The 25,263-nt window shown below is 36.4% G+C and overlaps 1 protein-coding gene across 2 annotated transcripts in view; it reads left to right on the top strand.

Moving 5' to 3' along the window:
• Positions 1-25,263, top strand: part of MYO1D (myosin ID) — a 371,081-nt gene that overhangs the window by 168,375 nt on the left and 177,443 nt on the right. For both annotated transcript variants that reach the window (XM_037810313.1, XM_037810314.1), the window contains exon 16: positions 6,802-7,009. In XM_037810313.1, the coding sequence (XP_037666241.1) occupies positions 6,802-7,009 (208 nt within the window). The remainder of the gene's footprint in view (positions 1-6,801; positions 7,010-25,263) is intronic.

The following is a 25,263-nucleotide window of genomic DNA, read 5'->3' as shown; positions in this document are numbered from 1 at the left end:
TAAGAATCTAAACCTTCATTTCAGTCTTGCCACAGATTGTCTCTGCTGCTGACCCACAAGTCCTTGGTATTGGCCTAGGGTCCCTGGGATTTCCAAGCGGGTCCCCCTTCCCAGCCTTGCTGTTGCAGGACCTCTGCTGAGGGAAGGCTGTGCCATGTCACAAGTGCGCGCCTGCCCTTCAGGGAAGCCCTGGGCTACCGGACCGTGCAGGGGCGTTCCCAGCCTGCCATAAAAATAGCTGAATGAGGCGTGTCAATTTCCCCCCTTTCGCACAGCTCCGCCATCCCAACTCTGGAACAATTAGCTGTGGGTGCACTGAAGGCCACTGTCCATGCCTGATACTGTGGCGTGTCCGTGCGCCACAGGAAACAACCCCCATCACACTGGGACCCCTGGCATGGCTCTGGGCTGTGGCCCTGGCCCCAGGCGGGAGCGTCCCCAGCCTGCCGGGAAGATGGCTGCAAGGGGCATGGTTTCTTTCTCTTTTTGGCTCCCCTCTGCCCTCCTGGCACCGAGACAGTTAGCGGCAGGTGCAGAAAGTGCTATCTTCCATGCCAGATATTGAGGCGTTCACAAGGCCCACTCCGGCCATGCTTCACTGCACAGTTCTCGCTGCCATATCCCCAGCCGCTCCCGGGTTTTTGTTTTGTTTCGTTTTTAAAAAGAACTAGTCTGTCTCCAAACACCAACCCATGGCTTCCCCACACTGCAGCTTGGCCGCCAGACTTTTAGCCGGGTCACTCACTTGTTTCAGAATGCAGATTCCCAGTTTCACCAAGTGCATGGTCACTGTGGATTTAGCAGACCTGGTCCAGCTGGTGCATCACTGGAACTGGTGTTCTGGGTCACTTTCTGTCTTTTATCTAGTATTTTTCACGGAGGAGTTTTTTTGCCCTGTCTCACCTAGCTGCCATCTTAGGTTCTCCTGTCCTTTCCTTTTAATGAGGCTGTATAGTAGGAATGTTTTCATTTTGAGTCTTGATTTCAAACAGTGTCAAATTATATTAGATTTCTATTCCATTGTTATCACCTGTATAATTGATTTTAGCAATTTTTAAATCATATTGTTTTTGTGTTGTCACCTATAGAAAATCAACAGAAGTTAAATATTAGCATGAACAACATGGGAATGGGTAACTATAGGATAGGGTTGAACTGAGAATATATTATCATGAGATAAAATGGAAGTCATGAGGAGTAGCTGATCAAAGTTTGATTTGGAGGGGGACAAGGAATTTTGCTAGTGTATATTTTTACCTGCTTTTAATCTTTTTGTACTTATTTTACTTTCAACTCAAAGGTTTTGGATATGTTTAAGGTTTTTTGTTTTTGTTTGTTTGTTTTTTTGACATGGCAGACATGAGATAGGAATTAGAATATGGTGGAAATACTCATGTAAATATAGAATGGGAAAGATTAAAAAGAACCTATAGATTTCAAGAGCTGGACAAGCTTAAATCTCCCATTCCCACTCTTAAACACCCCAAATAATATAAAATATGGATATTTAAGCCAAGTAAATGCACAGCTCCATTATGAAATCAAGAAGAGGGATTTTCAGTGAACCTTGAAGATGTGAATCACTCCTAAATACAGAGACAGATGTGAAGACAACCAGGTCACTGTTACATGCAAAGGCCACCTGTTACGGCTTAAGCTGCCATTCAGGAAGCCATCCCAGTGGCTCTGGTGTGGTTTATCACACCTGTAGCACCAGAACAAGTAAACACCTCAGTCGCTGCAAGGAAGAAACTGTAGGTCTAATGGCCAAGACCCTGGAAGCAGAAGAAGCCACTTTGCAAGAGACCCACAAAGGCTAAAATGTACACAGAAGGCTTCTACAATAGGAGATGAGGGAACAATCAGATACCACCAAACATCTGAGAAAGACCTAATTCATGAAAAGGAGACAATAAATATAACAAAGAAAAATCTTACCTTCAAGGAATCAGAGCAAGGAGTAAAGGACGTCAGAATAAGACTATTTAATATTTTCTGATAGATAACAGAGGGAATTATAACTCTAAAGTAGGAATATGAAGTTAGGAAGAATAGCAGGTACTTATTAAAAATAACTAATTAGAGATTTAGAGATTGAAAAGCAGATTAAACCCAACTAAATTTCAATTATCCGTCAGAGAATGGGTAAGCAAATTGACTGTTTCCAGATCTCATCACAGAAAAAGAGATGGGAAGTCTTAAAGAAAGAACAAGCAGCATGCAAGGTTGATCCCTACATGTTTTAAGTCATTGAAGCTCACAACCACATGAGGAGGGTACATTATTCCCCATTTTATGTAGGTAAGGAAACTGAGGTACAGAAAGGTTAGGTAACTTGCCCCAGGACACACAGTTAAGAAGTGGTGGAGGAGTGATATCATCAACATGAAAATGTAAACAGCTACTGAAAACTTCTCTTCAGAGATTCAACAGAAAAAGGGACAATTCTGACTTGTTCATAACTCTGGAGGAAGGTTTAAACTAGAGAAAGGACCCTACAAATGCCGAACTGAAGACAGAAAAATATCAGAAATGGAAATGTTCTCATATAGATTGTGGTGGTGAATGCATAACTATGTGATTATACTGGGAGCCATTGATTATTCACTTAGGATGGATTGTATGGGGTGTGAATTAAACCTTTTAAAAAAGAAACAGAGAGATACAAGTGCTGGAGAAGATGTGGAGAGAGATATATACCTGTTCACCGTTGGTAGGGAGGTAGAGTGGTGCAACCCCTCTGGAGGACAGTGTGGTGGTCCCACAGGAGGCTGAGTATAAGGTTGTCATATGATCCTGCCACCCTGTTATTAGGTATATACTTGGAAGAACTGAAAGCAGAGACACAAATAGACATTTGCACAGTGGTGTTTATGGTGGCAGTATTCACAATTTGCGACAGATGGAAGTGGCCTAGGAAATATCAATTGATGAGCAGAAGGGTAAACCGTGGTGTATACATACAATGGAATATTGAGTGGCTGCAAGAAGGAATGAAGTTGTGAGGCATGCAACTAGATGAATGAATCTTGAGGACATTATGTTGAGAGAAATAAGCCAGAAACAAAAGGACAAATATTGTATGATCTTACTAAGATTAACTAACAATAATGAGCAAACGCTGAGAATTGAATCAGAGAGCATAGGATATCAGGGGATAGAATGCGGGCAGAGAATGGGAAATCTATGATTTAGGAATACAGAATATTCAACAAGGCTCATTGTAAAGGTTCCTGGATTGTAAGTTCTTACAGCAGTCACATCTATTCCTGAGTTTTAGTGAGTATTTCTAAATTCTGAGATGCTGAGTTATTTGGATATAGCTTGGTAGTTCCCTGGAATTTGGGTATCTGAGTGACACCTGAGACCCAGAGATAAGAGTTCCGCAGCTCTGAAAGGCAGCATTACTCCAAACAGCAACTGCTAAAGAAGCTGAAAAAGGGATCAGACTTCAAATAGAGATATGAATCAAATGGACTTAGTTAGGACTAGGGTAAATCAGAGTACAGGGTAAAGGATGATATTGGCTGTATTTTAAAACTTCAACTTCTGTTTGAGACCGATGCTTATTTGGTACAAAATTTAAATTTTCTGTAGCACACTACCTAATTTAACCTGTATAGTTATTTTACTTAAACAACATAATTACATGGAAACTAGAATAGGAAATGAAAGCCAGTTATACTATACAGGTTAGTGTAATACCCCAATACATTCCAGAATATTTGGGGCTGAAAATAAAAAAAGTGTTTGCAAAGTCCCATTGAGGAACTGGGGAAAATGTGGAAGTATTCATCTTCCCCACCTGGGGAACTCTGGATATTCTCTCAAGCGTTAGGGACCCCCAATTTAAAAAGCCAAGCCCTCAATCTTGGGGCTTGCCATTATGAAACATTCCTGCAAAGGAGAAGCTAAGCCTACCTATGAGCATGCCTAAGTGTCACCCCCAGAAAACTTCTTTTGTTGCTCAGATGTGGCCTCTCTCTCTTCAGCCAACTCTGCAAATAAACTCACTACCTCCCCCCCATGCCACCCCCAATGTGGGACATGACTCCCAGGGGTATAAGTCTCCCTGGCAATGAGGGACATGACTCCCAGGAATAAGCCTGGCCCTGGCATTGTAGGATTCAGAATGCCTTCTTGACTAAAAGTGGGGAAACAAATGGTACAAAATAAATTTTCAGTGGCTAAGAGATTTCAAATAGAGTTGAGAGATCATTCTAGAGGTTATTCTTATGCATTATATAAATATTCCATTTTAGTTTTGAGTGTATTAGAATAGATAGAAGGAAATACCTGAAACAGTTAATCTGTAATCCAGTACCCTTGATTCTTGATGACGATAATATAACTATATAGCTTTTATGGGGTGACCATTTGTGAAAATCTTGTGACTGAACTCCCTTTATCCAGTGCAGATGAGTAGTAAAATAAAAACAAATAAATAAATAATAGGTGGAGGATAATGGGTATGGGTTGCTTTGGGTGTTCTTTTTTATTTTTATTTTTATTTCTTTTTATTTTCTTTCTTTCTTTCTTTCTTTCTTTCTTTCTTTCTTTCATGTTCTAAAATTGATTGTGGTGATGAATGCACAGCTATGTGGTGATACTCTGAGCCATTGATTGTATTCCTTGGATAGATTATATGTTGTATGAATATATCTCAATTAAATTGCACTAAAAAATAAAAGACGTGGTGAAACTATATTTGAACTCAGGCAGTTGGCTCCCAAGTATACACTCTTAGATAATACATTACCTCACAATCAAATGTTTGGCTTTCAAATCAAGGGGGAAATAAATAGAAAATTCAGTCTATTCAAGAGAAAACAGGGTAAAAAGCAACAAAGACCTATGTAGACATTGGATATATGGATCTGAAATTCAGAACTGAGGGCTGGGCTAGAGATAAATGTTCATGAATTGAAAAACATAGATATTATTAAAAGAGAATGGAATAAATGAAGTGACATGAGGAGAGTGAACATAGAAGAAGGCCTGATCTGAGTCCTGGGGTACCCCAATATTTAGGGGTCCAGTAGTGGAGGAGGAGTAACCAGAAAATGAGATTGAGAAGGAATATCCAGGGACACAAAAGGAAACCTGGGAGACTGTGCTTTCATGGGAGCTAAAAGAAGGGAGAGATGTGAAGAAGGATGCTGTTCAGGTATCTGTTATCTTAAGAAATGTGGGAAACCCAATGAGGAAAACTTCTAAAGACTCCTGAAAGGCACTATGGTAGACTTAACAAATGAAAGGACATTGCTTGTTCTTGTATAGGACAACTCAACAACATATATTGAATTCAATGTGTGAACCTAATAAAAATGCCATCAAGGTTTTTGTTTGTTTGCTTGCTTTTTTCCTGTAACTATACAAGTTGATTCTAAAGTTATATGAAAAGATAACCATGCAGAAATAGCTAGGAAGACCTTTAAAAAAAAAAAAAGAATGAGGAGACACTAGCAGATATTAAAATGTTCTTGTAGCTTCTATAATTAAAACCATGTGTCACTGATGCACAGATAAACAGATAGAGCAATGAAATAGACCAGGAAGTCCAGAAATAAACTTAAGTACACATTAAAATTTTGTATACGACAAAGATGGCATGTTGAGTCAGAGGGAAAAATGAACTTTTTAACGAAGAGTGTTGGAACAACTGGACAGCTATTTGTCAAAAGATAAAATTGGATTCATACCTCACATCATACACCAAAATCCAAATGAATCAGAGACCTAACTGTAAAAACTGAAAACAGTTAAGTACTAGAAGAAATCACAAGCAAATTACTCTGTAACTGGACTGTGAGGAAAGTCTTTTTCACTATAACTTAAAATTCAGTGCAATATAGGAAAAAAAGTTAATTTGACTGTATATATTAAACAACTTTGCATAGTAAAACAAAACAAAACAAAAAACCCCACTGTGGTAGAGAGCCTTCCATGATGGTCCCAGTGATTTCCACCACCCCTTCCTGGTATTCACACCCTGTATAAATAATCCCAGAAGAGTGGGCTGGACCTAGTGATTTGCTTCTATGGCAATAGTGATGGGATGTCACATTTTATATTAGGCTACAAACGACTGTGACTCTGACTTTCGTCTTCCTCATGCTTAGTCCTTGACTCCTTGCTGGCTCCCGTGAAGCTGGCATGTAGTGAGCTGCCTTATGGGGGCCACATGGCTGCTTGTATGTAGAAACACAATTTTTCTGTATTGATCTTACATGCAGCCACACTCCTTATTTTTCTTTTAGTTATGATAGTTTATTTGAAGATGTGCTTGCTTTCCTTAGAAGAGGGTAAAATTGCTCATAAGCATGTCACTTTTGTTCTTTCCTTAGTCATTTACCTGTTTATTTATTGTTCCTACTTTGTTGGCAAGACCTCTAGAATGTATTGAGTAGAACCCACGATGGAGGCAACCTTGTCTTGTTTCTGTCTGTAAAGCGAATGCTTCTAAGGTTGCCCCTTCAAGAATATTTGCTGTAGGTTTTTTGTCAATAGCCTTTATTGGACTAAGGAAGTTCCCTTCTATTCCTAGTTTACAAAGAGTCATTATCATGAATGGGTTTTTCATTTTATTGAAAGCTTTTTATGCATCTCTTATTAGGCTAATGAATTCACTTTTGCTAGTTTGTTGGGAAAGTTTTTGCTTGTTTTTTTGTTTTGTTTTGTTTTGTTTTTTAAGTGAAACATCTTGAATTTTATTGAATAGTTTTTCTGTTTTTCTGGAACTATTGAGATGACCATAAGGTTTTTCTCCCTTAATCTGTGCCCTGTTCTTTCTTTACCCAGGTACAAGATGATCTCTGAATTCACCTGGCCCAATCATGATCTCCCTTCAGACAAAGAGGCTGTCAAGAAACTGATTGAACGTTGTGGGTTTCAGGATGATGTAGCTTATGGGAAGACCAAAATTTTTGTTCGAACCCCCCGAACATTGTTTACCTTAGAAGAACTCCGTGCCCAGATGCTCATAAGGATTGTCCTCTTTCTACAAAAGGTAATATTGTATTTTACATACAAGGATAAAGTCATACTTTTATGTTCTCAAAAACTTTAATTCTTTACTCAAGAAATGTTAATGGAGTTGGGTTTTTTGTTTTTTGTTTTTGAATCTTTGCATATCTTAGAATATTTTCTGTTGCTTCACACGAGAAACATATTTGGCTGCCTGAATTCAAAATTAATTTATCCTCAAAACTAACACTGAAGGCATTGCTCTTTTGTCTTCTGGTATTTAAAGTTGGAGAGATGTCTGAACCAGCCTAATTTTTGTCTCTTGTAGACAACTTGTGTTTTCCCTCAGCTTAAATGCTTAAAGGACTTTTTATCTTGTAATTCAAAAATTTTGCCAACATGTTTGAAACCACCTCCCTCGTCCATCTTTACTGCACCATTTGACCTTAGGTGTTCCTGGTCTGTATCATCATTGATCTGTGACAGCTCCTCTCATTTCATTCACTCATTCATGTATTTCTTTTTACCCCATACCCATTCCCATACCTTCCATAAGAACCATTTAGTGTAAATAAATAATATATGTATATAAAAAAGAACATACCTCTGTAAGAATGTCCTTTGGATATATACCCAGGAAAAAAATTGCTGGGATGTATAGTTTACATGTTACTTAATTGGTATAAGTAGTGCCAGGTTCCTCTTTGGAATGAGTGCCAGCTTGCACCACTGCCAACTGTACACGAAGGTTACTATGGGTCCACATCCCTACCAGCTACCTAAATTTTGCCAAACTAATCAGTATAATGATATCTTGTTGTTATTTTATTTTGTATTTCTCTGATTACCACTGAATTTGAGCATCTCGTTAAATGCTAGATGGCTTTTTGGGTTTTCCTGTATATTGCCTTTTCATATCCTTTGTTTTTCTACTGGAGTTGGCATCTTTTTCTTGTTGATTAGCAAGAATTCCTTGAATATTTTAGACAATCTCTTATCAACCTTAGATATTATAAGTATATTTTTCTATCCATAGGCATTCTAATTAACTTTGTCGACAGTATCCTTAGTTGAACAGAATCCTCAATTTTGACGTAATCAAATTCTTCAATTTTTTTACTTATAGCCTGTACTTTTGGAATTTTAAGAGGGATTTCCTTATCTCTGGGTCACAAAGATAGTATTCTATATTTTCTTCTATGCACTTTATAGTTTTACTTTTCACATTTACATCTTTAATCCATTTAGAATCCGCCTATGTGGTTTTATATAGGAATCAGCTTCGTTTTCCTCCATATGGTGAGGCAGTTTTCTCAACACCATCTAAACAATCTGTCCTCTTTCTGTTGATTTTTGGTGCCATTTTTATAATATATTAAGTTCCCATGTATGTGGTCTGACTCTGAGAGCTTCATTCTGTTCCATTTCTCAATTTGCCTATTTTTGCACTAATGCCACATAATTTTTATTGTAGTATGTCTTAGATATGGTAAGATAGAGCCGTCTTCTTTACTCTTCTATGTTAAGGTTGATTAACCTATACACAGACCTTTATTCTGCAATATAAATTTTAATGTGCGTTTTTTAAGTTCATTAAATTCAACAGTAATTTTGATTAAGATTGCATTGAATTTATAGATTAATTTGAGAGGATTAACATTTTTACAATATTGAATCAATCATTAAGGGCATAGAAATAGATTTGTTTAAATCATCTTCATTGACCTTTAGACTTTTAAAGTTTTCTTTAGAGAGGCTTTATGAATTCTTGGTTAATTCCTGGATATTTTGTTGTTGCTACTGTGAACTTTTATAAATTTTCTGCATTGTGGTTTTCATATAGAAAAATAACACAGACTTTTATTGGCTTATCTGTATCCAGAAGGAAACCTTTTTTCGTTGATATTTATTGATGCTGTTAGTTTATCTGGGTAAATGATTATATCATGTGCAAATGATGAAAGTTTTCTCTATCCTTCCTATTGCCAAGATGTTTCTAAGTGCAAGGCAAAATAGCCTGGAACTCAGAAAAACTTCTGGATTAAATTCTGTTTCATCCTTAAAAAGTTTTCTTACATTGTGTGTTTATTTATTGCTTTTGTTCAGTTCTGTTTTCTTTCTTAAGATTGCTTGTAAATTTGTAGGTTGGATCTCTGTTTCTGGTCTGCCATAGTAAATAATTTTCATGCATTTGTCTTTCTATGTCTACAAGAACCTTCCCTTGGATCTTCAGTACTTATCTGTGGGTTTGTTGTTGTTGTTTCATAGATTTGATATTAGCCTTTTTTTTTCAGAGTTTAAGCCAGAACTAAGGTGACCATAACTCTCAGCAGCTTGGCACGGTCCTGGTTTGAGTGTTGCCTAGTATAATTATTAATAGTTCCCCCTTTCACTCTCAAAAATGTCAGTATGGATAATAAGTTATATAGTCACTTACCTGTACTCACTTTCTGTCCACTTAGTGGCTGGTAAAATCCTCTTCTAAAATCTACAGCAGAAATTTGATGTTCACGGTTTCACGATTCTCAGTGTCCAACAGACTTCAGTCTATTTCAACTGTGCTAGCCAGCCCCATGGCTCAGCTCAGACCTAAAATGTTATAACTCCGGCTATATACAGCTAATAGGGTTCTTCCTTTCTCATTCCCCACTAACAGCATTTTTTTTTCTAGAAACGCAGTATGCCATTACCAGTCCCCACTTCCTTTCTGATGAGAAATCACAATCTCTACCTAGAAGAGAGAGATTGTAAAAGAGAAGGGATGGCTGCTTTAAAAAAGCATCACCCATGCAGTGGAGGAAAAGCTTTCCAGTCTTCTCTCTGCTACAGATCTGCAATTCTTAAACACAAGGCGGTAGGGTAGGGAAGGAGGGTCTCCCTACCTATTTTCAGGCAGGCTGTTATAGGGTATGGCCAAGGTGTGACGCACTGGTTATGTTTTTTAGGCCAGTTCCACAGGCCATGAAATTAATGGGAATTTCTCTTGGCTTCTGGGAATAGGTCATTAGTCACCTAACTTTCAATGTGATATGTGTTTCCACTTTGTCTGTCTATTTATAGAAATTTAATGAGAAGTTAAGAGAGGCACCATCACAAGGTGCTGTTTTAAACAAGAGTTTCCACAATTGTTATTTTTTTATATAAAAAGTTTTATCTTTTTTTCTGATTATATAAATGAAGTATGCTCTTTGCAAAAGCAAATTAAAACCATGCAGAAAAGTATAAGGGAGAATGTGAAAAATCACCTGAAATCCCACCGTCCAGAGGTAACACCATTGACATTTTGGTGAACAAACATCCTTTCTTATAAAATTGTTGGTTTAAAAGATAGGCACTATTGAAGGTTTTCTATGCCCTTGTCAAATAGCCTCTAGAAAGAGTGTACCAATTGATACTCCCACCAACTAATGTCATCTCCATGAAGCACTGAATGTTTTCATTCTTTTAAAAACCGCTTCTGAATGACCTAAAATCTGAATGTTTTGCCTGAATATCAAAAATGCATTTAAAAAAAAAAAAGCCCTGATTGTAGTATACCCATGTTTGCATCATTGAAGTAAAAAGTAAAAGAAATGAATCAATGTAGCCAGAGAGGTTTTTTTAAAGGTCGCTCTTTTCTTCCTTTCATCATACATAGTTGATTCACTCATCCATATACTCTCTACCTTTGAGTTGGTATGTGTTCCTTGCGTCAAATTTGAATGAGAAATCACTAAGATGCTACTTCTAGATGATGTTGAAAAAAATAAAGTTTTCAAAATTATAGCTTTAAGCAAGGAGGTGCTGAGAGATTAGTAAGATATATTGTCAGTTCAGCAGCAAACACATGGGGCTGAGTTGAAGAGTATGATTAAGTGTGTGGTGAAATAAATCTGTCCAACTTGATTTTGTTGTTTTAGCTTTTTTTCCTTCAACTCTAACCTTTCTGGTTTTGGATTTCTTATCATTCATCTTCTATGTATCGATATTCATTAATTCCCAGGAGATAGAACACTTATTTCTCACAAAGTAGGAAAAATCCTGAAAGACTATAGGTTTTAGTTAACCAATTCTTAATGAAAATGCATTACAAATAGTCATGATTCTCTAATTCTGTGCTCTTAGGGCTAAAATATTTTGTTGTCTTAGAAGAGGAAGGGAAAGGGGTATGGATTTTTGAGGATTTCTCAAACAAATGTTTCTTATTTTTCATGTACATGTGTAGTTTTAAAATTTATATTCTCATTCTAGGGACTTTTAAGGCAAGAGGTAAATTCATATAAGATGATGTTAACGATCGATCCTCAAAGAGATGGAAAAGTATGGGAGAAGTGTGTGTTTGTTTGAATCTATTATGTACCCCACAAAAGCTGTGTTCTTTTAATCCAGTCTTATAGGGGCAGACCCATTGTGGGTGGGATCTTTTGATTAGGTTGTTTCCATGGAGATGTGGCTCAACCAATTGTGAGTGGGACCTTTTGATTAAATTATTTTTTGGAGATGTGACCCCACCCATTCAAGGTGGGTCTTAATTAGTTTACTGGAGTCCTTAATAGAGCTCAGGGAGAGACATTTAAAAGAGAGCTCAGAGCCACCACAGACCCAGATGTTTGGAGATGCAGATGGAGAGACATTTTGGAGACAGCCATTGAAACCAGAACCAAGAGAGAAGCTAAGAGATGTATCTAGAGTTTGCCCTGGAGAAGCCAAGAAAGGACCCCCAGACGCTTAAAGAGAAACACTCTGGGAGAAACAAGTAAGGATGCACAGGAGCTGAGAGACAGAAGCTAGGACAGAAGCCCTGAGAAATTTTGGAGAAGGCAGTGGAAACAAGAAGCTAACCCTGGGAGAAGCTCAGCAGACTCTGGCCATGTGCCTTCCCATGTGACAGAGGAACCCCAGATGCCATCAGTCTTTCTTCAGAGACGGTATCATCCTACTGATGCCTTAATTGGGACATTTTCATGGCCTTAGAACTGTAAATTTGTGAACTAATAAACCCCCATTGTAAAAGCCAATCCATTTCTGGTATATTGCATTCCGGCAGCTTTAGCAAACCAAGACAAAGTTTATCTTTTTTGTGGCCATTAACCACAAATTTAGGATAAGTTAATGGCTTTGAAGAGTGGATTTCTTGATGTACCTATAAGACAAAAGGGCAGCCTTTGTGAATTGTCTTTCTTTGGGGGGATTAGCCCTTGTTTAAAATGCATCTATCATTAGTTATAAACAAAGACCTAAATTGGTCACTGTGTCAAGTATTTGGACTGTGCAATCACATACTTTGATTCTAGCTCCAGGAATGGAATTGTCCTTTCCAGTGTATCACAGTATATTTAAGCTATATCAAGGCCCTTCCCATGTCACATACTGGAAGCTGCTATTATATTGAAATTCTTTATTAAAATAGTAATATCTTAATATTCTAATCATTTTCCTCCAAGTAATTTTTGGGTGCCTTGGGATCAACTAATAGAAACAGATTCCTAAGCATAATTCATGATTTCCTTGGCAGCAAGAGCTGCAGACTCTTTGAAATTTTAAATCAAGCTAGCGCCTGACCCACTCCAACCGAAACTTTAGCTCCACGCCGAAAGTTTTCCAGCTTGTGAACCAGGCTGTGGTACTGATTTTTTAATTTCAGTCCTAAATATGACTCACAGACTCAATGGTATGATGAGCTCTGGGATTCACAGACAAGCTTAAACCTAAATTCAGTTGGCAACCTTCCATCATAGTTATATGAAACTATGGACCTGTATAAAGGAAATAATAGAACCCTCATGCTATAAATGTTCAGATCCATTAGCCTCCTAGGATCAGTTAGCTCCCAGAATTTTATTTTTGCTTGTTTTCCAGCCTCCTACTTAAAGGATGGTAGTGGTTTGATTATTAGGTCATAGCAAAGTTAGTGCAATTCCAAAAGCAGGATACAGAACAAAGGATTGAGTGAAGAAAACAAAGTGATGGGAAATAGAGGAAGGAGAAATGACTTCAAGCTAGTGAAATAAAATATACTCAAAATATAAACTAAAATTATATGTAATTGTTGTTTCTAACTTTATGTGAAGTTCCAAGATGGAATTGTAGAGTAGTTAATTTAAGATCTTTTCTTTTTCAATTCAAAATGATAAAGATTAGGCATTCCACTGGGAAACTGATGTTGTGAGAATATTGTGCAAAAATGAGGCTTCCTGATTTGTTTTCAATAAATCAGTGCTTTTGAGCACACCATGTATAATATGTTGTAAAGAAAATAAAGGTACACTTAAGACATAGTATCCTTTTTGTGGTGGCTCATGGGAAATTTTATTTATGTTTTTGTACCAGGAATAGCTGTCCTTCTCCTGAGCCCCTGCCCTCAAACTGGGAGTCATGTGGTGGTGGGGAGGGTGCCCCACTGCTGCAAAGCCTCATTGGGAAATTCCCCCGAGTGGTAATATTGGACATCCTTGAATTGTTCCTGCATTTAATGGGAATGCTTCTAGTGATATCTTTTTTAGCATGATACTGGTTGTGATAGAGATATTTCAGCATGTTAAAGAGGTATCTGCCTATTCCAAATATAGTAAGAGTACTTTAAAAATCAAAGATAGATCTTGAGTTGTATCAAATTACTTCTTCGCAGGTTTGAAGAGGCTTGTGTGATTTTTTTTCTTCTCCTTTGTGCTGTTAGTATGGAAAATTCTATTTACTTGATATGAATATGTTTGCTTCAGCAAGATAATATGGAAGCTTTTCCTTTTTCCATACTTTGAAACAGTCTAAATATCACTGGAGTTGATCTGTTCAAGTTGAATTCCCTGTGAAGCCGTCTGGAAGGGGGCATTTATTCGTTGGAGCATAACCCTTCAACAACTTTCTCTAGTTCTTTATGATAATTGGTCTGTTTTTATTTTCTGTCTTTCTGGGATCATTTTTGGTAATTTATATTTTCCTAGAAAATAATCCAAGTTCTCAAATTTAATTGAATAGATTTGAACAGAGTAGTCTGTTATTCTTTTCATTTCCTTTGTATCTGCAGTCATTCCTTCTTATTTCTTATTTTGTATATTTAATTCGTGTTCACTTTTTTCTTTATTGACTTTAGTTCATGGTGTATTGTATTTATTTTTTTCTCAAGGAACCAGCTCTCTTATTTATTAATTGCACCATTTTCTTGTTTCTAATTTATGAATTTTGCTTATATTCATCAATTCCTTCCCTTTTTTTCTTGAATATAAAGAGCAGAAGCAAACAGATTATCTTTCTCCAGCTTCTGAAGTTGGGTATTTCATACATTTTCTTCCTTCACATTTATTAGTAGTTGTCTGTAATTTGTTCTGAGAACTGCTTTTGTTTTATCTGTAGGATCAGATACATTATCATTTATTTTTACTTTAGGGTTCCTCTTTCCCTAAAAGTCATTTAAAATTTTTCTGAAAAATCATCTCCAGGTGATACATATTTTATGTGTATGTTTTGTTTCATTTTTTAGTTTTATTAATTTTAAGATTGATTGCATTAGGAGTCACAGAATGCCAAATGGACTATTTACACTTTCTGGAATTTTTTGAGGTTTACTTTGGGACCCGTATAAGGTCAATTTTTGTGACTATAACTTGAAAGAAGGTGTATTTTCTATTTATTTATTTATTGAAAATTGCAAATGTTCACAAAAGTAGAAAGAATAAAATAATAAACCCCCACGTTCCCATTACCCAGCTTCAACAATTAACAGCATTTTGTGATTCTTGTTTTATCTGCTCCTCACCTCATGCTTTTGTGTGTTTTGGGTTTGGTTTGGTTGGAGATTTTTTAAAGGAAATCCCAGGTGTCTTTGTTATTTCACTCTAAATACCACTATAATTTCTACGTAAGAGGACTCTACAGATAAGGACTTCAGTGTACCATTATCCTACCTTATAAAATTAATAATAATTCCTCAACATTATCTAATACATAGTTTGTGTTCATTGTTCCCCAGTTGACTATAAAAAGTCTTTTTACAGATGATTAAGGGGAAGGTTAATCATCTTTGCTGCTGAGGAACAGGTGAGAATGGAATAGGCTGGTTTTCATCAAGGTGCCGTCTAAACACAGGGCAGGGTTTCCTGGAGTCTGTCAAATATCTCTCAGCCAGTTGCAGTTTTGTTCAACTATACTACAGAAATTTGATGTAGGATTAATTATGATTATGAATGACATATCCTTTCATTCTTAATGTATATTTTTAAAGGTGACTTCTGTATCACCAAGGATGCCTTGATTGGTATGTCTTAGTTCATAATTTAATTTTATTTGTATGTTCTTGTATATATTTCTTAAATTCACATTTTACATTCTTATCATTGGGTTTATATTATAGACCCAGTAACAAGAAAGATCTTTTAAAGGATTAAAGGTGACTCATTAAAGCATAACCATCTAATGAAAATAGTAAATTCTGAAAATGAGAATAATGTCATAACTGTTAATCATCCTAAGTAGTCTCAAAAGTGAATATAGAGCTGAATACAATAATTTTTTTAATCAGTCAAAAAAAAAAAATGTGAATAGGATCATTACCTGAAAATTGGATTTTGTTGACCCAATATTCATTTGCCCCTATTCCCTAAAGTATTCTTTGTTATGAAACCTTGTCAAGTAGTCAAGAAGCCAGGGATGCTTTCACATTACTTTCAAACAAAGCCCACCAACTTCTTTGTGAAACCAATCAGCTGTTTTATTTCTCAGGCTATAAGCGAAGTAACTTTTTCTCATATAAAAGTGATTACTTTTGCCCTTAAAGAAACAAAAAATACAAATAACTAATAAAGTAGTGAATATTTACTGAATGGTGGTAGGCACTGTTCTGGGCACTTCACAGACATTAACTAAATCTTTACAAACAACCCTGTGAATGAGAGTCTATTATTATTTTCAGTTAATAAATAAGGGAACTAAAGCCACTCAGTAGTTAAGTAACATGCTGAAGGTCACACCGATGGTAAGTGCCAGAGCTGGGATCAGAGCCCGGGTAATGTGGGCTTCTACCCACTATCTGCCATACACTTAAACCACAGTGGCAGCATTCCGAATATATTTCCTTAAGGAAAAACTAGTATGACTCACATTATTGCAGAAAAATTGGTAAAACCAGCCACAGAAGTGATGATGGCATCATGCTCACAAAAAGCAGAATGAGATTTGGCAAAATTCCTTTATTAAATGACCTTGGTAGACTTCTAGTTATATCCAAATCATTTACTGTTGAGTATGTGAATATTTGAGTTGAGTATGTGAACATGTGAGTATGAGATATATTTTATTACAGTTGGAAGAAAACACTGATGTTCAAAGTATGAATTTTAATTCTCTTAATATATGTACAGTAATGAAAAGTGATCAATGACTCTTATTTTTTATTGAGAATATGTGCTCCAAGGAACAAGATTATTTGTTTTGGTAAAAGTGGCTTTGGGGCCATGAGCAGGTTGGGAAAGATACATTTGGATAACTGTCAATAAGGCATGTGCTGTCTGTTGAGGAAGGGAGGCATTGCTGTGCGAGAAGAGCGGTTTCCCCAGAGCCAGTCCATTCAGTGCCTTAGTCACAGGGAATGTCTGTGGCCAAAATAAGCTTCTTGATCTTCACTGAGTGTTGAAAGAAATAAAGAAAATTGTTCCTTTGATCAAAAGCTGGCAACTGAGTGCCTGACTTTTCAGTTTACTTTGAGAAGAAACAGCAGGTGTCCTTTTCAACACTGTGGTATGTGGCTGTGCAGAAGGATGCTCATATGCAACTTAAATGAGTAATCATAAATTTATTCATTCATTACTGAATGGGAACACAAAAGTGCATAAGACAAGGGTCCACCCAGGAGCAACTGACAACCCAGTCAGGAGGGAGCTGTTTTAGCAGCTAACTACAAACCAGTGGTTGGAGCGATTGTGATGCTTGGTGTGGGCACTGACGCCAGCTCAGTTCAGAGAAGGGGCACCTACCTGAGCTGGGGAGGGAAGGCTTTTGGGAAGAAGAAGAGATGCCAGAAGGTGTGAGAACCACTGTGTTAGAGTCACGGTTTGTTCAAAAATACATTTACAGGGAGGGCACATCTTAATCTGTATCTCATAAGCCATTTATACAGGTTGGGTTCATTAAAGTTGATGTCATAGTGATTAACTGTCTCTAAGGTTAGTGGATAAATAAACCTATGGCAAATATAATGAACAAATAGTTCTCTACTCCCCCCCGCCCCACACACACACCAAATCAAACAAAGGTAGCTTTCCATACAAACATAGATTAGTCTTAGTCATTGGCATTCCTAAAACCACCCTTATGATGTTACAGGAAAATTCTTTGCCCTCCTTAGCAAATAGTCATTTGGACGATTAGCAACAAACATACATGGCAGCAGTGCAATTTATGATGACAGAATTAAATTGAGATTTAACTTGAATTTTGTAACAGGTATATAAATATTTACTAATCTTTTCCTTATCTGTCCAGCAAGATGTAAGGGCTAGCTTAGGACTTGTCTTCTCAAAGCACCTACATCAACAAACTCCCATTTTTTCAAGATCCCTCATTAATATCTGCTGGTTGAGGCTGGCAGCCTCTTATTTAATTATACTTTTTTGTCCATAGTTTATAATACTCTGTTTCCACACTATATTGTACATAGTCTTCTACAACTTGATTTTTTTCACTCAGCATTATGTTTTTGAAATTTCACTGGGTCTATATTGTAGCTTGTTTATTTTTACTACTTTATGCTATTTTATTAAATTTATTTCTTTTCCTCTTAATAGTCATTAGTTTTTCATTTTTTTGCCATACTAAGTAATGCTACAGTGAACATTTTCTTTTATGTCTCATTGCTCACAGGTGAATAAGTCTCTATTGATCAACTGTTCTCAAATTTTGAGGACCCCAAGGAGTTTACCTTAGACAATTTCTGAAAATGCAAAACTATAAGCACATATTCCTTTAGATGGCAGAGTGATGATGTCATCAAATGTAATATAGCCTCTGGAAAACTCCACTGTAAACCCATGAGAGGATGAAAATTAAAAAGGCAGATAACTTCTTGGCCTTATTACAAAATTAGTTTTGATCTCAATGACCCCCTGAGAGGGTTTCTGTAATTTTCAGGGTTCCCTAAACCACACTTTGAGAGCTGATGCTCTAGGATATATGCCACATATTGCAAATGCTAGGTTGCAGAGTTCATGTATTTTCAGCTTTACTAAAGATTGCCATATTGCTTTCCAAAATAATTGTACCAATGTACGCTTATTCAGAAATGTATGAGAGTTTTGTTATTCTACATCCTTACCAACAATTTGAATTGTCAGACTTCCTATCCCAGTCTAAAATTTGATTCCTGAGTACGTCCTTTACTTTCTTGCAAGCTCAGTTATACATAGGAGTGTTTGTTACATTTTTCAGCAGCAGGGATATCAGATTATCCTGCCACATTCCTACCATATTCAGTGGAAGTACCATTGAAAAGTGAGAGAAGTGACATGGTCAGATTATGATTATTAATTATAGCTGTGTGGAGAAGAGAGTAGCCAACAAAACTGGAGGCAGAATGACCAATTAAGAACCTGTTGCTGTAATCTAGGGGGTAAACAACGAGGGCCTGCCTGAATCATGGCAGTGGGGTTGAGATAGAGAGTTGGGGAGAGATTTGAGCAATATTTGGGAGGTAAGATTAGCAGACCATGACAGTTGTTTGAATAGGAGACTGACGAAAGGCAGGAACCAAGGATTTCCAGTTTTCAACATGGGTTCCCATGGAGCTGGTACAACAATTGAGAAGAAGCAGGAGCATGTTTGGAAGAACTTAATAGTTTTGGCCATGATGTGTTCGAGGTAATATTCAAGTAGAGATGACCAGCAGGTAGTAAGATATGTGAATTGAAAAAGCAAAAGAAGTAGCAAATTTCAAATAAGGAATTTTCAACAGTATCAAATGTAGTAGAAACATCTAACAAAATAATGACTGTAAAGTGCCCACTTAATTTGACAATTAGGAAATTACTGGTTTATTAATAACCAGCATGATATTCAAGTTGATCGGGAAAAGAGCAGAGTACATAAAGGGAAGAAAACCAAACCAGGTACTAAAATCCCCCAGCAGGAAAGTATATTGAACATTTATTGGTAAATCCTGATAATGAAAATAAGTACAGGAAAAGGATATGTGCTCTTAATGAAGAAACCAAGGAGTGTTTGTCTTATTAAAGAATTTACTAAGTGTTGATTATTAAACATTGAAGCCTTACCCATATATGCATTACTAAGCAGTACTGTTAGAATGACATTACTGTGTACAAGGTATTGATTTTACTATGATAAGGAAATTTTCTTTTGATTTATAATATGAGCCAATAACTGACAGCATTCAGTATTTGCATATTGACATGTGCAAAGCTCTTTTAGAACAATAAAAATGCTTCAGCAAAAATTTAACATTGGAAAGACAGAACACTCCTCCCCACCCCCCCATTTCCCTCCCCCGTAGGCCTTCCCTTTTCCTCCTCCCAACTAGTTGGGGAATAAAAAAGATAAAAGCATATTTGGAAAATAAGGGCAACATGTCAAAAAATAATCTGTTTCTTATTTATCTCCTCTCAGATACTGCCAATAAGAAACCACTGCCACCCCTTCCCCAACCCAGTCCCGATAAATTGGAAGCAGATGATTTGCTCTCCTGAAAGAGCAGCAAATCCGTTGCCCTGGTGATATCTCATTACTAAGGCAACCAATTTGGTGCATCAGTGTGAATCCCAATTTAAAAAATGTAATTATGCCAAGATAAGTACATGTGCTTGAGATTTGCTTAAAAAGGAATCTGCTCCCCTTTGGAAGGAAAACATTTCCTATGTTAGATGAAAGAAAGAAGAAAATATTGCTTTTATTCTTTGCTAGCTTATATACACCTTTCATTTATGCTTAGTAAATAGCTTGCATTGGTTTCTCCCTTGCCACTTTTTTTTTTTTTTTTTAACTTGAGATGCTCCCTTTCCAAGGCACTTCTCTCTTGAGACCTGTCACTCATAACTCAGCAGCTCTTGTCTCCATGACAGCACTTTCTGGTCCCTATAGGTGGTGTTAGGAAAAAAAGGAAGAAAAATTCCATGACTACATCTTTATTTCTCTTTTCTTTTTTAATTGCTGGAAGCTCAAGAGATTGACTCTTTGTAAGGAATTAATTAGTGAAGAGAAGTGATTCAGTGAATAGATATTTATATTAAATTATAAAACTTCTGAACAATTCAGTGATGATTGCTATACCAGACCCAAATGAAAGATTTTACAGATAGGATGTGCACAACCAAAAGCTTATCTAGAAGGACACTATTGCACAAGTAGCTGAAAATGTGCACAGCCAAGCCAAACAAAATACCATTGAATAACTGCTGAGTATTGGATTTTTTCCTCCCCAACAAAAATTGTTTAAAAATTTAAAAAGACATTTGGATGCAGAGAGTTTTTTTAATTACCAACCTTATTACATAATGTTTTTTAAATAATGAAATCCATGCAACTCATCAAGTATCCATTTTCTGTAGCTGCCAGGAAGCTCAGATTTATACACAAATCCAGGAATCAGCCTTGGTTTAGAATTTTGAATGTAGCTCTCTTCCCTTTCTATCTACACCCTTTCCTCCATTGCCTGGTTCTTCATCTTTTATCCTGACTTTGGTGACTCAGTTGTCTTTGTACCCTTGATTGTAAGTTCCCTCTGATCCTTTTGGAAAAAAACTTAGGTAACAAGTATTAAAAGCAATAATGAAGACATTTTATTGTAATGGTCATTCACTGCTTAGTGACAATGCTGACGTTTAATGTAAAATATCACCCCAAAAAGATGATTTTAAAACTGACTTTATTAAAAAAAAGACTTTTCTAAAGTACAAATTTTGCCACATATTTCATTAAGATTGGAAATGTTATGGGTGGCAAAATACATCCCGTTTATCAAGTTATGTATATCATGGAATATATGTGGCTTAAGTGTGAGGACTACAGTGTTGAGGTTTATTTTATTCTCTCTCTTACTATAACAAACACATATAACTAATTCCAAGAGATCTAAATGTTCAGAAATTGCTCATATTCTTTGCCATGCTCATATTCAATTGAACACATTCTGCTTGGACTGGCAAGTTTTGCTAACAAAAATATGTAGTGTATGAAATACTTAACGTGTTCTAAGAAGTATATCATTTACTGCATATATTTACAGCATTCAGTTTCTCTTAATGGAGAGACTATAGTGGCTTTACATTCTATTTTTTGTTTTTTAGCAAGTGTAGAACATGAATAGCTTTAACGTACAAGAGGCCCTTCCAAAGAAATGAGATAAATATTTCACTAGAATATTGAGCAAAAATATGAATAATCCTTCCACAATAAAAGAAAAATGGCCAGCAACCATATTTTCAGCCATCAATTACTCAATTTTGTTGATTTATTTTTAATCATGCACGGTGCTGTTGAAGACATGTATACTACTGGAATCAGTTAAGTCGGTAAGAACTTTCTGGAGGTACTTTGGCAATATGTTTCGGGAGACTAAAAGTTGGGTTTGCCTGTAGTCCAGAAATTATAATTCTAGAAATTTACACTAAGAAAATTCTTAAACATTTATGTAACAATTTAGCTGTTAGAATTTTCTTTGCAACATTGCTTTTAAAGGTGGAAAATAATGGGGAAACTTAAATGTCAAGAAACTTTGGTTTTATAAATTATGGTACATCCGTACAACAGGCAATTATGCAGCCATTAACAAGGACAATGTAAAAAAAAATTTAATAACATCAAAAATGGCCATGATAAATGTTAAATGAAAATATATGTTACAAAACAGGATGTTTAGTATAATTCCTTTTTTAACATGGTTAATTCTAGAAATATCTACACACGCTCTTAGCCATTATCAGAGGAACAGATGAGTCATTCTTTTGGGGGGACTTTATTCATAACTAAGGAAACTTTAAGACTATTTTTATTCTGGTTTTTGCCAGAAAATCTTAGTGTTTCTGAACATATTTATCTATTCAAATTTAGCACCACAATGAGGGTCCATATTTTTAAGAAAATTTAATTTGTCCTGAATTGGTTTTATTGTATTTGTATGTATTAGAAACCAAACATTGATAGAAAATGTGATTTTGTCAAACATCCTTAGCAAACTAAAAATATAAACAAGCACTTATATAAATATTTTTTACTTTTACTGATTATTATTGTAAAGGCAATATCTGTTTACTGGAGAAAAATCAGAAAACACAGAGAAGGCCAAAATTAATTAATTGATAGCCCTATTTTTTTTTATTAGAGAAGTTATGGTTTACAAAACAATCATGCATAAAATACAGGATCCCCATTTACTACCCCAGCACCAACACCTTGCATTGGTGTGGAACATTTGTTACAACTGATGGCACATTTTTATAATTGTACTATTAATTAAAGTCCCTGGTTTAACTTAGGGTTCACTATTTGTGTAGTGTAGTTCTATGGATTTTTTTCCCCATTTTTTTTTATTGTGAACTGTAACATATATACATAACAGTGATAACTTTCAGTGTACAATTTACAAGTAGAGAGCAAATCTCAAAGAATGTCACGGGTCACAATTCCACAACTTCAGATTTCCATTATTGTAAAATATAACGTACATACAGAAAGGTGTCATCTCTTGATGTACAGCTCAACAAGCAGTCATATAGGTGATTTCAAAAATTGTTATGGGTTACATTTCTACAATTTCAGTCCTTTTCTTATTATGCAATACAAGGTGTATACAGAAAGGTGAAGACCTTCAAAGCACAATTAAACAAGCAGCTATAGAGCACATCCCAAGGGATACTATAGGGTACAGTTCCACCATGTCATTACCTCCTTCCAGCCATTCCAACACCCCAGCATCCAAGAAAATATATATAATTATATAGAGTTTCAGTATTCATAGACCTTTGTTCAATCCTATCTTGTTTGTTGCTACTTCTTCCTCTCACTTAATCTCTTTCTCATCTTCAGGGGTGTCTAGGCAGTGAGCACCCTAACTTGTTCATATTAAAAGGGGGTGTTGACAGTATGGGGAAGGGGGCTGCATCTGATAGTTGATCTTAAAGAGGCTGTTGCCTCTGGGTTTTAGAGCATCACTTTTATCTCACAAATTTAAACCTTAAATGGACTATAAATAGGAACATATTACTATAATCACATTACTTCAGACTAATATTTAAAGTAACATTTTTTGTTATAAAGTAACACATGGTCATTGTGAAATATAAAAAAAAATTAAAGAAGGAAATAACCACCTATCATTTCACCAATAAAAGGCAACTATTAATATTTTTAAGTATGTCATTCTAGTCTTTGTCCTTCTCTCTTCCCCCACCCTGCCTCCCTCCCACCCCACCCCCTCTCTCACTCAATTTATAAAATCAAGTCATACTGTATGCCCTATAAATGGATATTCCAGTATGAAAATCAACAGAACCAGCTGATGTGCTCACAGACATAGTGGACTGGTGGTTTGATGGGCTGAGCCCTCTACCATGGGGCTTTGACCTTGGCAAGACCATTGCTGCAAAGGAGAGGCTAGGCCTCCCTATATTGTGCCTAAGAGCCTCATCCTGAATGCCTCTTTGTTGCTCAGATGTGGCCCTCTCTCTCTGGCTAAGCCAACTTGAAAGGTGAAATCACTGCCCTCCCCCCTACGTGGGATCAGACACCCAGGGGAGTGAATCTCCCTGGCAACATGTTATGTGACTCCTGGGGAGGAATCTAGACCTGGAATCATGGGATGAAGTACATCTTCTTGACCAAAAGGGGATGTGAAAGGAGATGAAATAAGTTTCAGTGGCTGAGAGATTCCAAAAGGAGCCGAGTGGTCACTCTGGTGGGCGCTCTTATGCACAATATAGACAACCCTTTTTAGGTTCTAATGAATTGGAATAGCTAGCAGTAAATACCTGAAACTATCAAACTACAACCCAGAACCCATGAATCTTGAGGACAATTGTGTACAAATGTAGCTTATGAGGGGTGACAATGTGATTGGGAAAGCCATATGGACCACACTCCCTTTTGTCCAGTGTATGGATGGTTGAGCAGAAAAATGGGGGCCAAAAAAAAAAAAAAAAGGGTACCCAGTATTCTTTTTTACTTTAATTGTTCTTTTTCACTTTAATTTTTATTCTTATTATTTTTGTGTGTGTGGTAATGAAAATGTTCAAAAATTAATTTTGGTGATGTACGTACAACTATATAATAGTAGTGTGAACAGTTGAACGTGTGCTTTGTATGACTTCATGGTATGTGAATATATCTCAATAAAAATGAATTTAAAAAGTGAAAAAAAAAAAAGAAAAAAGAAAAAAGTAAATCAACAGAACCATTGTGGTGCTCCTAAACCACTTTTGGGTGATCTTCCAGGCTCTGGGCTTCTCTCCTTGGCTCTAATCTGCACAACATCACAATATTAGTTTTAATGATGATGTTCTTCTGTTCAAAAACCCTTCAATCACCTACAAAATTAAGACCAAACTCTTCCATTGTCTGGCTCCAATCAACCATATCTCCCATTACACCACTATGTGATGTCATTTTTTTCACTGAATCCCCAAATGTATCTGCCTTTTCACTTGTATCCTTTTACACATTTGCCTTACCTTCCATTTTCTCCAACTTAGATTCTACATCCTCACTAAAGGCCCAGACCATAACAGCCTAAATAAAGTCGTCTTTTCTTCCTTCTCCAGAACCCATTTATCAATTGTATGTAGCTCTATATGATAACCTCAATGGGAATCAGAAACTATGGGCCTACTGTTAGTTTGTTCTGCAAGCTAAAGTTTTAGATCCTCACTTCCTTTACCCATAATTGATAGAATTGATATGGATACTTCTATTAGAATCAGGTGTAAGGTGTCTTATGGGTAATTTTTTTTACTAATGATAAGGTATTGAGGATTACGGACTAAATGATTTATAAGTAGCATCTGATTTAAGACCATCTATAAAACTGATAATTGCTTGCTTGAGAAGGAGAGAAAGGGACACATCAGGGATGGTACACAACTCCTGGGAGTGTGTTGCACACATGAAAGTCCTTCATTCGGTAAGCCATGGAAGAGTCAAGGCTGAGAACCTGGTCAGCTAGATGATTTATAAGAGATCTTCCGCTCAAAAATTCCAGTTGGATTTTGTAACTTCATTAATCTCTAACGCTTAGATCATCTATTAATTTTGCATGTTTGTGTTGTCTCCTCAACTAGATTATAAGCTGTTGTGGAAAGCAGCATCTTTATACTTGACCGTGGTCCA

Source organism: Choloepus didactylus, chromosome 18 (assembly GCF_015220235.1).
Source record: "Choloepus didactylus isolate mChoDid1 chromosome 18, mChoDid1.pri, whole genome shotgun sequence".
In the NCBI taxonomy this organism is placed as follows: Eukaryota; Metazoa; Chordata; class Mammalia; order Pilosa; family Megalonychidae; genus Choloepus; species Choloepus didactylus.
Note: the sequence above shows the minus strand (reverse complement) of the source record. Positions and strands in the feature narration are given on the sequence as shown.